Below are 11,670 nucleotides of genomic sequence, written 5' to 3' on the forward strand. Positions count from 1 at the left end.
GCGTCTCCCAGCTCGGGCCGGGTCTCGGGGTCTCGGGGTCCCTCGGTTCCTCGGTTCCTCCCAGCGGTGCGGCTTGGTCAGCCCAACCGAGTCGGGCGAGGGTTCGTTCCCCTTTGATCTTAAACTTTCGTAGTAGTAACACCTAGCTAATTTGGCTTGAGGATTGAGTATCGAAAGCCCACAGCCGGCTTTTCACAACTAGAGATAGTATCAAGTAGAGGTTTGCGATCGGTTCTACACCTCAGGCTGATAAGAGGTAAATCTCTCAGGTCTTGTTTTTGAAGAAGGCTAAATAGCCATTTGGTTATCCCAAACGCTCCAGGATGGTTTAGCAATTAGAAGAGTAAACTATGCCAGTCTCTTAGCAAGGAGCTGAACGTTTCTTTTTCAGGAAGGATCTTGTCAGGTGGCAGAGCTCTGGTTAAAGCACACATACCAACCAGCGTCATGCTATACGTGGATTTTGACAAATATCATTTCTGGGTACTTTGTGAGTGGCTTAAAGTTATTACCGGTGGTATTGTCATTGATGTATGTTTATGTGAACATGTTCTCTTGCCTTGTGTGAAGTCGTCAACTACCAGTTTCTACTTTTTTGTCCTCCTGTGTATGCTTTCAGTCTTTTTGTTTGAGGCTCTTCTTATTTTCTGCTAAACTTCCACTATCTTCTCCTGAATTTTTTCCTCAGCCCTTAACGCATTTTCACTCAGTGTACCTTTAGTAATTTTCTTCCACCAATGAAATAAATTCCAGGTCAAACTATGTGTATGCCTTGTATTTAAAAACAGTTTAGAGGTACCAACCATGTATGTCAGCGATATTTAAGTTAAGTACTGTGTACTTCAGGTTAAGTTAGGAAACAAGTTTTCTACCGGACAACATGCTTTCCATATGACAGCCAAATGAAATAGTGTTAACACTAAATACTTCAGACTTCAGGCATCCTCTTTTCCTCTTCTTGCACAGGTGCATTGCTCATTATTTGATTTCATGCACTGTTAATCTGTTTGCATTTTTTGCCTTTTAAAGTATTTCCTGTTTGTTTTCTGTTCAGATATTAGCCACATCATATATTTTTCTTATTGATTCACCCTTTCTTTTCCCACTGCTAATGATGGGTTGTGGTTATTTTGATAGGTTCACCATGTTGGGTGCCAGTTACAGGACTCACTTAAAACAAGCCAGTTGTATGTTTAACTCTTTATTTACAGCATGCACTGCTTACAGCCTGCTTTGGGCATAATCAGCAGGGCGATCTCCCACACCGTGTTTCTGTTATTTTGGAGGTCCCCATACTCACACTATAGAAGCTCCCAGGGAAATAAGCTGTTTGGGAATTTGTTTTCTCCAAGTCTGAAATGTGTATCTTTTAATTATCTACATGTTCAACATTTTTTTTATTCTTTCCTTATAATAGATCCTTTTTTTAATAATATTTTTTAAGATGAACGATTTTTAAGTGGATAAGTATGGAGAAGATAAGTATGTCTGTTTACACTTCTCAAATTGGTCTTTAGTAATCTAACTAGGAGAGAATGAACTTCCGGCAATCGTGAATATAATTTTTCATCTCAAATATAAGTTTTCTGATAGTTCAAAACTTTGCAAGTATGAAAATTTGCTCCGCTAAAAGAAAGTAAAATTGGCTTTGAAACTTTTTTCTTTTGTTTTTCTGTTTATCCTTTAGAAATTCAGAACAGGATGATGAAATAAAGAGAAAGGTCAGAATACACTCTTTCCCTCTCCCCAAAGTACCTAATTAACTCACAGATAGCTATCTAAATATTCAGTAATTTAACAGAAGTTGTTTGGGCATTGTAAGACTATGGTAGATTTCTTTTTTTCTATGGTTTCTAGATTTTCTCTCATGAATTTTGTTGTGTTGTTAAACAAGTACACCAAAATGACTATTTTAACAGGGCATTGTAGCACAGGGGGGTCAGTATACAGGAAGCAGCCCTCCTAGCCTAAAATTCAAGAAGTAGCTGGGGAGTGCTGCTTGAATAGTAGCTGTCTGGGCTCAAACTTGGGGTCCTCTTGCCTCAGCCTCCCAGGGTACTGGGATTAGAGGTGTCTGCCACCATGCCTGGCATTTCTGGGGAGTGGGTGGTGTTTGAAACAGAATTTCACTACTCTGGCCTAGTTTAGGCTGGCCTTGAACTCACTATGGAGCCCAGGCTGGCATCAATCTTGTGGTGATTTCTCCTGCCTCAGCCTCCTAAGTGCTGGGATTACAGATACCTATCACCATGCCCATTTTTTGTATTTTTACACTACGAAAGAGGAAAATGCTTGAAAAATAATAGTTGTCGTATCTATTGACAAGCTTAAGTGAAGTTATTGGCTACTGCTGTAATAAAACCATGGTTGTCTCACTTAAGTAAAAAAAAACAAAAAACAAACAAAAAAAACAGCTACCATTTGTTGAGCTGTTACTGAGCCAGTACAGAACTTACCTACCTCATCTAGTTAATTGTTCATCTTGCCAGAAAAGTGTCTTCATTCTAGCAATGAGAATTTATGAAGCTAGAACTCTTCTAAGAACTGTTTTTTACTTTCTGTCTGTATTTGCTTATTTAGGAAATTGCATATCATACAACATGTGACTTTTTTTGGTACCAGGATTCGAACTCACTACCTTGTACTTGCAAGGCAGGTGTGGTCCCATTGAACTAAATCCCTGGTTCCCAACCTAGTGTGTGTGTGTGACCTTTTTACTTTTTTTTTTTTTAGAGACAGTCTCAGTATGTAGTTGAGACTGACCTGGAACTCACTATGTAGTTCAGGCTGGTCGCGAACTCCCAGTGATCCTCCTGCCTCAGCCTCCTGAGTGCTGGGATTACAGGTGTGCGCCACCATGTCCGGCATGTGTGACCTTTTTAATAACTGGCTTCTTCAACTTCATTTAATATTTTAAAGGCCAATGTATGTTATATTCTGTATCAGAACTTCATTCCTTTTTGTTACTGAATAATACTCCACTGCACTTGTGGGTATATCACAGTTGTTTCTTTTATCCTTTAATATTGGTTTGTTTTTTATGTCGTTTTGTTTCTACTTTTGGTTATATATTAGTAAGATTAAGAATATTCTTATACTTGTGTTTGCGAGGACATATTTTTTTTTCTTTTTATTGAGTTTATTGGTACAATTTAGGTATACAATAGTTACATTCATTATTGGGATCCTGTACCTTTATATAATAGGTCTTGATTCTCATTTTTTCCCCTTGTCCCTGCCCTCCCTTCACCCCCTCCTCCCCTCCCCATTTACAAACACTTTATTTCCATTTTTTCAATTTGTAATATTTTTTCCCTCTCCCTTATTACCTTTCCCCCACCCTTCCCACTTTCCCTAAACCTTTAACCCTTTACTTCCTATTTCACAGTATTAATTATCTCATTAGGATCCTGTGTACTATTACAGTTTTTCACACCAGAGAAACTATTCGGTATTTCAGTTAAAGAAATCGCTGTATGAACATTAAAAATAGGAAATCCTAAAATAAAACTAAAAAGAAAAGTAAAAGAGAAAGGGCAATGATGTAACATTAAAATAATCCTTAATTCTGAAGATGAAAATGGTCCCTTAACATATTTAAATTGCTTCTTACTCTTGTAGTCTTATCTTATTCTTTTTTTCATTATTTAGAGAACACTTTATTAGTTTCTGTAATCAAACCCACGTAGATATGACCTTACATATTTAATACAATGTGTTACCCCTGTACAAATGGAAAAAATAAATAAAAATTTTAAAAAATTAACATTTTTAGACCAATATGGCTGTCCATTTCTGTACAATGCCAATTCAACACAGTAAATTGGGTTAACTTTTTCCAAAGTTGACAGCACCGTTAAAGTTTCCAAAAATTCAAATTATATATGTGTGTGTGTGTGTGTGTGTGTGTGTGTGTGTGTATATATATTTATATTTATATAAAAAGACCAATAATAGCAGTATGTTATGCATCAATAGCAGCAACAGCTTTTCCAGATTCGGCAGTCATCTGAACAAAATTATAGACATTCAGCACACTCCATTAAAAAAAAAAAAAAACAAAGAAAAGAATAATATCCAGAAAACAGCAAAGTTCTGTTGCTGTTATGGTACCTGGCACCATTTTTTTTTTAGCATCTTAATCATCATCTGGAAAGAGAACATTCTAGAGTAATATTAAATATAGCTGTGATAAAGCATGGTCACTACTGTGTATCATAAAGCAGGTACATTCCTACATCAATAATACTAGAATCAGTTTTGGTTTGAAATTTGCTTTGTCTGCAAATAAGATTGCTACCCCTGCTTTTTTCTGGGCTCCTGTCACATGGAGAATTGTTTTCCATCCTTTCACTTTCAGTCTATGGGCTTCTTTTTGCACTAGGTGTGTTTCTTGTATACAACATATTGTTGGATTTTGCTTCTTATTCCATTTTGCCAGTCTATTTCTCTCAATTGGTGAGTTGAGGCCATTGACATTGATGGTTATAACTGATATGTACTGACTTATTATTGACATGTTATTGGCCTTTTGTTGACTCTTTTTACTTTTTCACCTTCTCCTTTTAGTTTCTTGCCTCGCCTATTTGATTTGCTCTGTTGGACCTCGTGTTGTTGCCTTCATTGTCTTTTTCTAGGATCTTGTTTAGAATTGCTTGTAGTGCTGGTTTGGTATTCATGTAGTTTCTCAGGTGTTCTTTGTCGTGGAAGTATCTTATTTCCCCATCCATTTTGAAAGAGAGTTTTGCAGGATACATCAGTCTAGGTTGGAGGTTGTTCTCTTTTAGTACTTGAAATATCTCATTCCAGGCTCTCCTTGCCCCAAGGGTTTGTGTTGAAAGTCTGCTGTGATTCTGATGGGCTTTCCTTTGCATGTGATTTGTTTCTTTTCTCTTACTGCTTGTAGTATTTTGTTCTTCTGGTGGGTTTCTGGGATCTTGATTATTATATGTCTAGGTGTAGTTTTTTTTGAGTATGGCTAGTTGGGGTCCTATATGCTTCAGTTATCTAAATGTCAAATTCTTCCCCTCTGTTTGGGAAGTTTTCTGTCATTAATTCTGCAAACAGCTTTTTTAAGTCATTTGTATTTTCTCCTGCTACTTCATGGATTCCTAACAGTCTTATGTTATTCTTCTTTGCATCATGTAGGAGTTGTAGGATCAATTTCTCATGATTCCCTACTGTTTTTAAGAGATCTCTCTTTTCACAGTCACTGACTGCAATCTTCTATATCTGAGAGCCTATCTTCGCATTCTTTTATTCTGTTGCATACACTTTCTATGGAGTGTTTAATCTCCTGGATATCTGTTTGAATCTGTTTTATGGATTCCATTTCTTTCCTATGTTGGTCGTTTATTTTTTCCATTTTTTTCTTATGCTGGGCCTTCATGGCTTCTATCATGGTCCTGAGCTCATCTATTTTTTTGTCAGTTTCTGCTTTAGAGTCTCGAATCACGACTTCCATTTTGCTCACTATCTCTGTGGTTATCTGGGAAATTATTTCTGTTTTGAATTTTTCTAGAGCCTGATTGATCTGTTTTGTTACTTCCTGTGCTTTGAGTTCAGGGTGTCCTGGTGGTTCACTGTCGGCCTTTTCATCCTCATTTGCCCTACTGTTTGCCATTGGTGAACTGGAAGTCTGTCTTTGTGTCTTGCTTAAGTGTTTTCTCATTTTTATTTTTGTTGTTGGGCTGTCCTTATTTTAATCTCTGGATTATCACCCAAATCTTCCTGATAGAGTTGCGCCCTAGGTTCTGGGTCTCTAACGACCCACAGTCATTCTCATCTTCATAACATCAGAGAAAACAGCTCATCAAATCAACCACAATCCTTTATCCCAACTGGTACAATCAGCTACACATTAAGATCAAGCACAACTTGGAAACTGACCACCTGTGGTATTCACTAGTTTGTCACCCTTAAACTGTTTGAATTAAATTGAAATAAAGAAGCAGTCCAGAACATGTCTGCAGTGAACAAACTTTTCAATATAGTATATTTACCATTTAATGGCTCAGACAGAGCAAGGATGTAAGACCCCTGATCTCAGTTATCTGATGGCTGAACCCCATGATGCTGACTGACCTCGGGCTGCAAGGCCCAGATTGAGTTCTCCAACCTTCTGAATGGCTGAACTCCACACCGTTCTACTACAGGTTTCCCATGCCCTTTCTTTAAAGATGTTCAAAGTTGGGAACTCAGAAAAATACCCTTTATGACCACCTCTGCCTCTGCAGAGTGGGTCCAAAGACTGGTGCAATCAGGAGGTCTGAGAGTGCACAGAGGTGGGGGGGCGGGCTGGAGGTGAGGGGAGGTTTTTCAGGGGCGCGCGGCTGCCTTCCTGGTGCTGGAGCGATGGCAGCTCCAGGCAGGAGAGGGCATGGCTCTCTCTATTTTTTTTCTTGAGAGGAAAAAAATAGTTTTAATAGTTTTACAAAAATAGACCTGCTTGTGAACATGATAGTCTCAGATATGAGGGGTGGAAAAATTTCTTGTACAACTTCACAAATGCAGAAAGAATCAGGGACTCACTTGACACAATCTCAGTGAGACTTCACCCCCATCTTCCCATCTCTACCACCAATAAAGACATTTAAGAATTCACAAACACCAGAAACCAGAATAAATGGCAGTTGGGCAGGTCACACAAGAAATTGTCTAGATCTTCATCACCTAGCTGCATGATTCTCAAAATTTAATGTACACATTAAAATTCACAAAGAACTTTTAACAAATATTTGCTTCTATATGCTGTACTCAGGGTAGGTCTCCAAAATCCAATTTCAAGAATGTGAGACAGCCAGGCATGGTGGTGCATGACTGAAATCTCAGCACTTGCGAGGCTGAGGCAGGAGTTTGAGGTGAGCCTGAGCTACATAGTGAGTTCCAGGCCAGACTGAACTGTACAGCGAGAGTCACGTATAAATACTTGTCCTACCCATTTAAATTACATATATTTTCATTTTTGTTGAATACCTAAGAGTAAAATTACTGGGTCATGGAGTAACTATGTTTAATCTTTTTTTTGTTTGTTTTATTTCAGTCCTGAGGATTAAACCCTAGGCCACACCTGTGTGCTAGGCAAAAACTCTACCATTGAGCAACATCCCCATCCTCATTTACTCTTTGAAGGAATTGCCACAAAATAATTCATTGTATTCCAAAGTACCCTTTTATAAAGCCCACTAGCAGTGTGTGAGAGTTTGTTTCATCACATCTTCACCAATGCTTGATGTAGTAGTTAACTGCAAATTTGAGATGACATAATAAAATCATAACAATTAATTTTCCAGTAATGTTACTGAAAAATAACTTTATAGGAATGTTTTAAAATTATGCTTAATGTTTTATAGTAATGTTTAAACTGTGAGACTAGATTTGTGATGTCACTCAAAATTTATAATTTACTGTTTTCTTTTTTCTGAAAAATAAATTACATCTTGATTTTTTTTTTTTTTTAGCCTTGCTTTTTTTTTTTTACTGGCGATCGAACTTGCGACCTCTGCTTTTGAAACAGGTGGCAGAACCACTAAGCTAAATCCCCAGCCCATGTTTTCTTATTTTAATTTAAAGTTTTAATCAGATTAACTACATTTAAAAATTGTGTGTATTCAGTCCCATCTTCAGTTTTACAGCAGAGTAGGAGCTTCGATTACGGGCCAATCACTGCCTGTTGCTTTTCTTCTTTTCTGAACCTTGGAGTGAGGGAAAGTGTGGGAAAGACTGTGTGATAAAAGTGAAGAAGGAATTCTCATGTAACCTTGCAATTTCGTAACAAATTCTAGGAAGTATTTGAATTCATCGCACTTACATATGCCCACTAAATGTGCCTTTATGACTTTTTGAGAATATTGTTATGGTAGACATAAATAATTCTTTCCATTTCTTTTTATGCATGTCAGCTGTGTCCTATGTGTTGGGTTTTCTATATTTTGGTACGTCATCTGTGTTGTAGTATTTGAGCATTTTACCTACTCCTTAAAGTCATTATATTATTTGTGCCTATATAAACTAAAGCTTAAAAAGCAAAAGTAACATTCCCAAACTCTTGTAATTAGTAAATGACCTAAGCATGAACTTAAATCTGTTCTTAACTGTCAAGTTTCCTATTACTTTCTCTTTACATCTCGTTCACGAGAGTGATGTTTGTATGTACATGCACTCAGTACAAGTTGGAGCACTATGTTTTGTAAAAGCACTTATTTCTGTTAACAGATAGTAGTACCAAGAATGTAATGTAATAAAATAGTGTGATAAATGTAGTTTATTTTTCAGCCAGTACTGTGAACTAAATACGGCTTTGGAAGTTAGAGTTGAGTCTTTCTTTCTCTTGCATCATTAACTATAGTAGATGCTGCAATCTCACAGACATGGCATTTGGAAGTAGGTGATGATTGGGAAAGGATAGGGTGCCACTTCTTGTTTGATGTTCACTTGAGTTCACATGGCAGCACTATTACTCATAGAGCAGTGGAAGTGGAATGGAAAGAGCAGTGGTATGAGGGTCAGAAAGACTGTAGGTTTTGTCTTTTATATATACTGCCTCTTGGTATTACCTCTTGCAGTTACCATTTCTGGGTTTAAGTATCTTTCTTTGTATAAGGGAGAGTTTGAAGTAGATGCCCAGATTTTTCTGTTTTAAAATTCCTTGGGGCTAGGGTTTAGTTGAGTGGGTTCAGTCCCCAGTATTAAAATAAAGTTCCTGAAGTCTGAAAGTGTTTCTGTCTTGCTCACTGCTCTAAGCTTAGTGCTGTATAGGGTAGAGCTTGGTATGTAGTGTAAATGTGTATTTTTATTGAGCTATAATGGAGGATAATTCTACAGAAATAGGATAGATCTCAGATTTTCAAATCATAAGACCTTGTGCAAGTTTCTTAACATCTTGGTTTTGGTTTCCTCATCTGCAGAGTGGAGGTACTAAGTTACCTGCATCCATAGGGTATCTAATACAGGTAGAATAAAATAATATAATATAACATATGCAAAGTATTTAACATAGTATTTGTCATACAGTAACAAAGATTGTTGTCACTGAATGTATAATTATCTTTTTATCACTTTCACCAATTCAGATCACCATAGTTTATTTGTGTGTTCTCTCTCTCTCTCTCTCTGTACAGGTGATTGAACTCAGGACCTCCTGCTTGCTAGGCAGACACGAAGCCATTGAGCTAAATCTGGTCCTGATTTCTTTAAGAACCTTGAGTAAAATGTTTGTCTTAATTGGTTAGGGTAATTATGAGAAAGGTGACTATAGGTTTATTGCAGAAGTGTTGGTTATTTAGCTTTTTTTTTTCCTGCTATGGCCTGTAGCTCTAAACCCAGTATAACCAGAGAGGCCTGAATAGAAAGGGAGAATAATGAAATTAATGTAAGTCTGTCCCCTCTTCTTGGAAAGCAGTTTCAACCATATGTTACATTGCTGATGTGTTAGAAGAATTGACTTTGTATTTGACAGACAGCATTATGTAATGCTTATGACAGACTGTGCTTTTTAAAGAACTCCTGGAAGTATGACCCTTTTTTTTGGGGGGGTACAGGGAATCAAATTCCGGTCCTTGTGCTTGCGAGGTAGGCGGCAGAACCACTGAGCTAAATCCCCAGTCCTCCTTTTTTCTAATTGTTTCTCGGTCGGGGATAGATCAGAATGTTTGTGGAGATGTGGGTAGAAGAAAAATGTGTATGATGAATAGAAAATACAGGTCTATAATCTTATCAAAGTCTGTGGGATCAAATATATTTGGGAATTCCAAAATTTTTCAGATTTTACAAAGATAATATCATGTATTATATAATACCCTTGAGTGGGTCTGGGCAGTTCCTAGTAATCAAACAGTTAGCATTTCTATAGAGAAATGCAGTACTTTTACAGTAAATGCAATAAATAGAACATAAATAGCTTTATGTCCGTTGATGTTAGGTTTTTGTTGTTGTGTTTTGTTTTGGTATTGGGGATTGAACTTGGGACCTTGTGCTTGTGAGGCAGGTGGCAGAGCTATAGAACTAAATAAATCCCTGTCAAGGTTAGGGTTTGCTACCAAATCAAATAAAAACCTATGAGAGGGCCAGGAATGTATTGCTACCAAATAAAGTAAAAACCTATGAGAGGGCCAGGAATGTAGCTCAGTGGCACCACGCCTGCCTGGCGGGCTCAAGGTCCTGAGTTTACTGGGGGGAACCCTCTGAGAAATTTGTTTTCCAAACTATAGCAACTTTTATTTAGCATAATATTTTTGAGATTCTTAAATGTGGTTGTGTTTATTAATATTGCATTCCTTTTTTAAAGTAACTTTTAAAATTTATTAGTACATGTTTGAAATCCATGCAGTTTACAATTACCTTGGGGAGTAGTTACATGTACATACTACAGCTTATTTCTTTTTTTAAGCCCCCCATTCCTATTCCCTTTTTCATTTCTGTTGATATTATTTGTCTTACCTCATACTATAGCACATAGTATTGACAATAATTGGGGTTATTAGGTTCCTGTACATCGCACATCTTTATTCCTCTCATCCTGTGAGAAATTATAACCTTTTGTTTTATGAGGTTTTTGTTTTGCTCAAAAATATGTAATGCTGTAAAAGTTCCTGATTTGTTTTGTTTTATTTTTTGAGATAGGGTTTCCCTATGTAGTTTAGTCTGGACTTTAACTCACTGGCTCTGGTTGGCAGCCTGAGTGCTGGGATTATAGACGTGCGCCACGATGTGTGGAAAAATGCTTGTTTAATAATAAGGCAATTTAATTTTCTGTGGTACTGGGGATCGAACTTAGGACCTTGTTCCTGCCGGGCAGGTGCGGTGCCAGTGAGCTACATCCCTGGCCAATATTTTTTTTCTCTAACAATGTTTACTGTTTTAGTTGCCTTGAAATAATAATTTATAGAATCTTAAAATTAGAAAGGATCTATAAGCTGTGAATAAAACCTTTATAATCTTTTTTATAATTCCCATTGAAATTACTTTTTTTTGTTTGTTTGGTACTGGGGATCAAACTCTGGTTCTTGCATTTGTGAGGCAGGCAGTGGTACCACTGAGCTAAATCCCTGGCCTGAAATTACATTTTTATTAATGAGGTACTGAGTTAAATTAAAGTGATCTATATGTTGTAAAAAAAAACAGTTAAAGCCATTTTATTTTGGAAGGCAAGGTCTAAAGTCAACCAGCTTGGACCAGGGTTTTAGCTCAGTGGTTCTGCTGCCTGCCTCGCAAGCACAAAGACCTGAGTTCGATCTCCAGTACCAAAAAAATAAAAAATAAATAAAGTCAACCAGTTTAAAGTGAAAAATTATAGACTGGAAGCCTGTACTTGATTTTATATATGTGTGTGTGTGTGTGTGTGTGTGTGTGTGTGTGTGTGTGTGTGTGTGTTTTTTCTTCTTTCTATTGGGTGCATTGTGAGGGAAATGCTCTGGGACTTTGTATGTTTCTGGGATGTTCTGTGTTTCACTGATTTGTAAGATACCTAGTTTTCAATATTAATATTTTGGAAAGCGGGATGAGTTATATATATTGTTGACCAGGTGGCCATTGGGATGTACTTTGATCAGTAGAACATCAAACCCAACACCAAAAATTGTGAAATTGGCTTTCAGAATTTTTAGAATTGGTGGTCATTAGCTTGGAATAAAATCTGAGAGATAGGGCCGGGGATTTAGCTCAGTGGTTCGG

At 37.2% G+C, this 11,670-nt stretch overlaps 1 protein-coding gene across 1 annotated transcript in view; it reads left to right on the forward strand.

Annotated features, from left to right (window-relative positions):
• Positions 1 to 11,670, forward strand: part of Tcea1 (transcription elongation factor A1) — a 52,062-nt gene that overhangs the window by 4,440 nt on the left and 35,952 nt on the right. The window contains exon 2 of the mRNA XM_019205565.2: positions 392 to 490. Coding sequence (XP_019061110.2) covers positions 392 to 490 — 99 coding nt within the window. The remainder of the gene's footprint in view (positions 1 to 391; positions 491 to 11,670) is intronic.

This window comes from Fukomys damarensis, unplaced genomic scaffold (genome assembly GCF_012274545.1).
Source record: "Fukomys damarensis isolate Sample0158 unplaced genomic scaffold, DMR_v1.0_HiC HiC_scaffold_5, whole genome shotgun sequence".
Taxonomy (NCBI): Eukaryota; Metazoa; Chordata; class Mammalia; order Rodentia; family Bathyergidae; genus Fukomys; species Fukomys damarensis.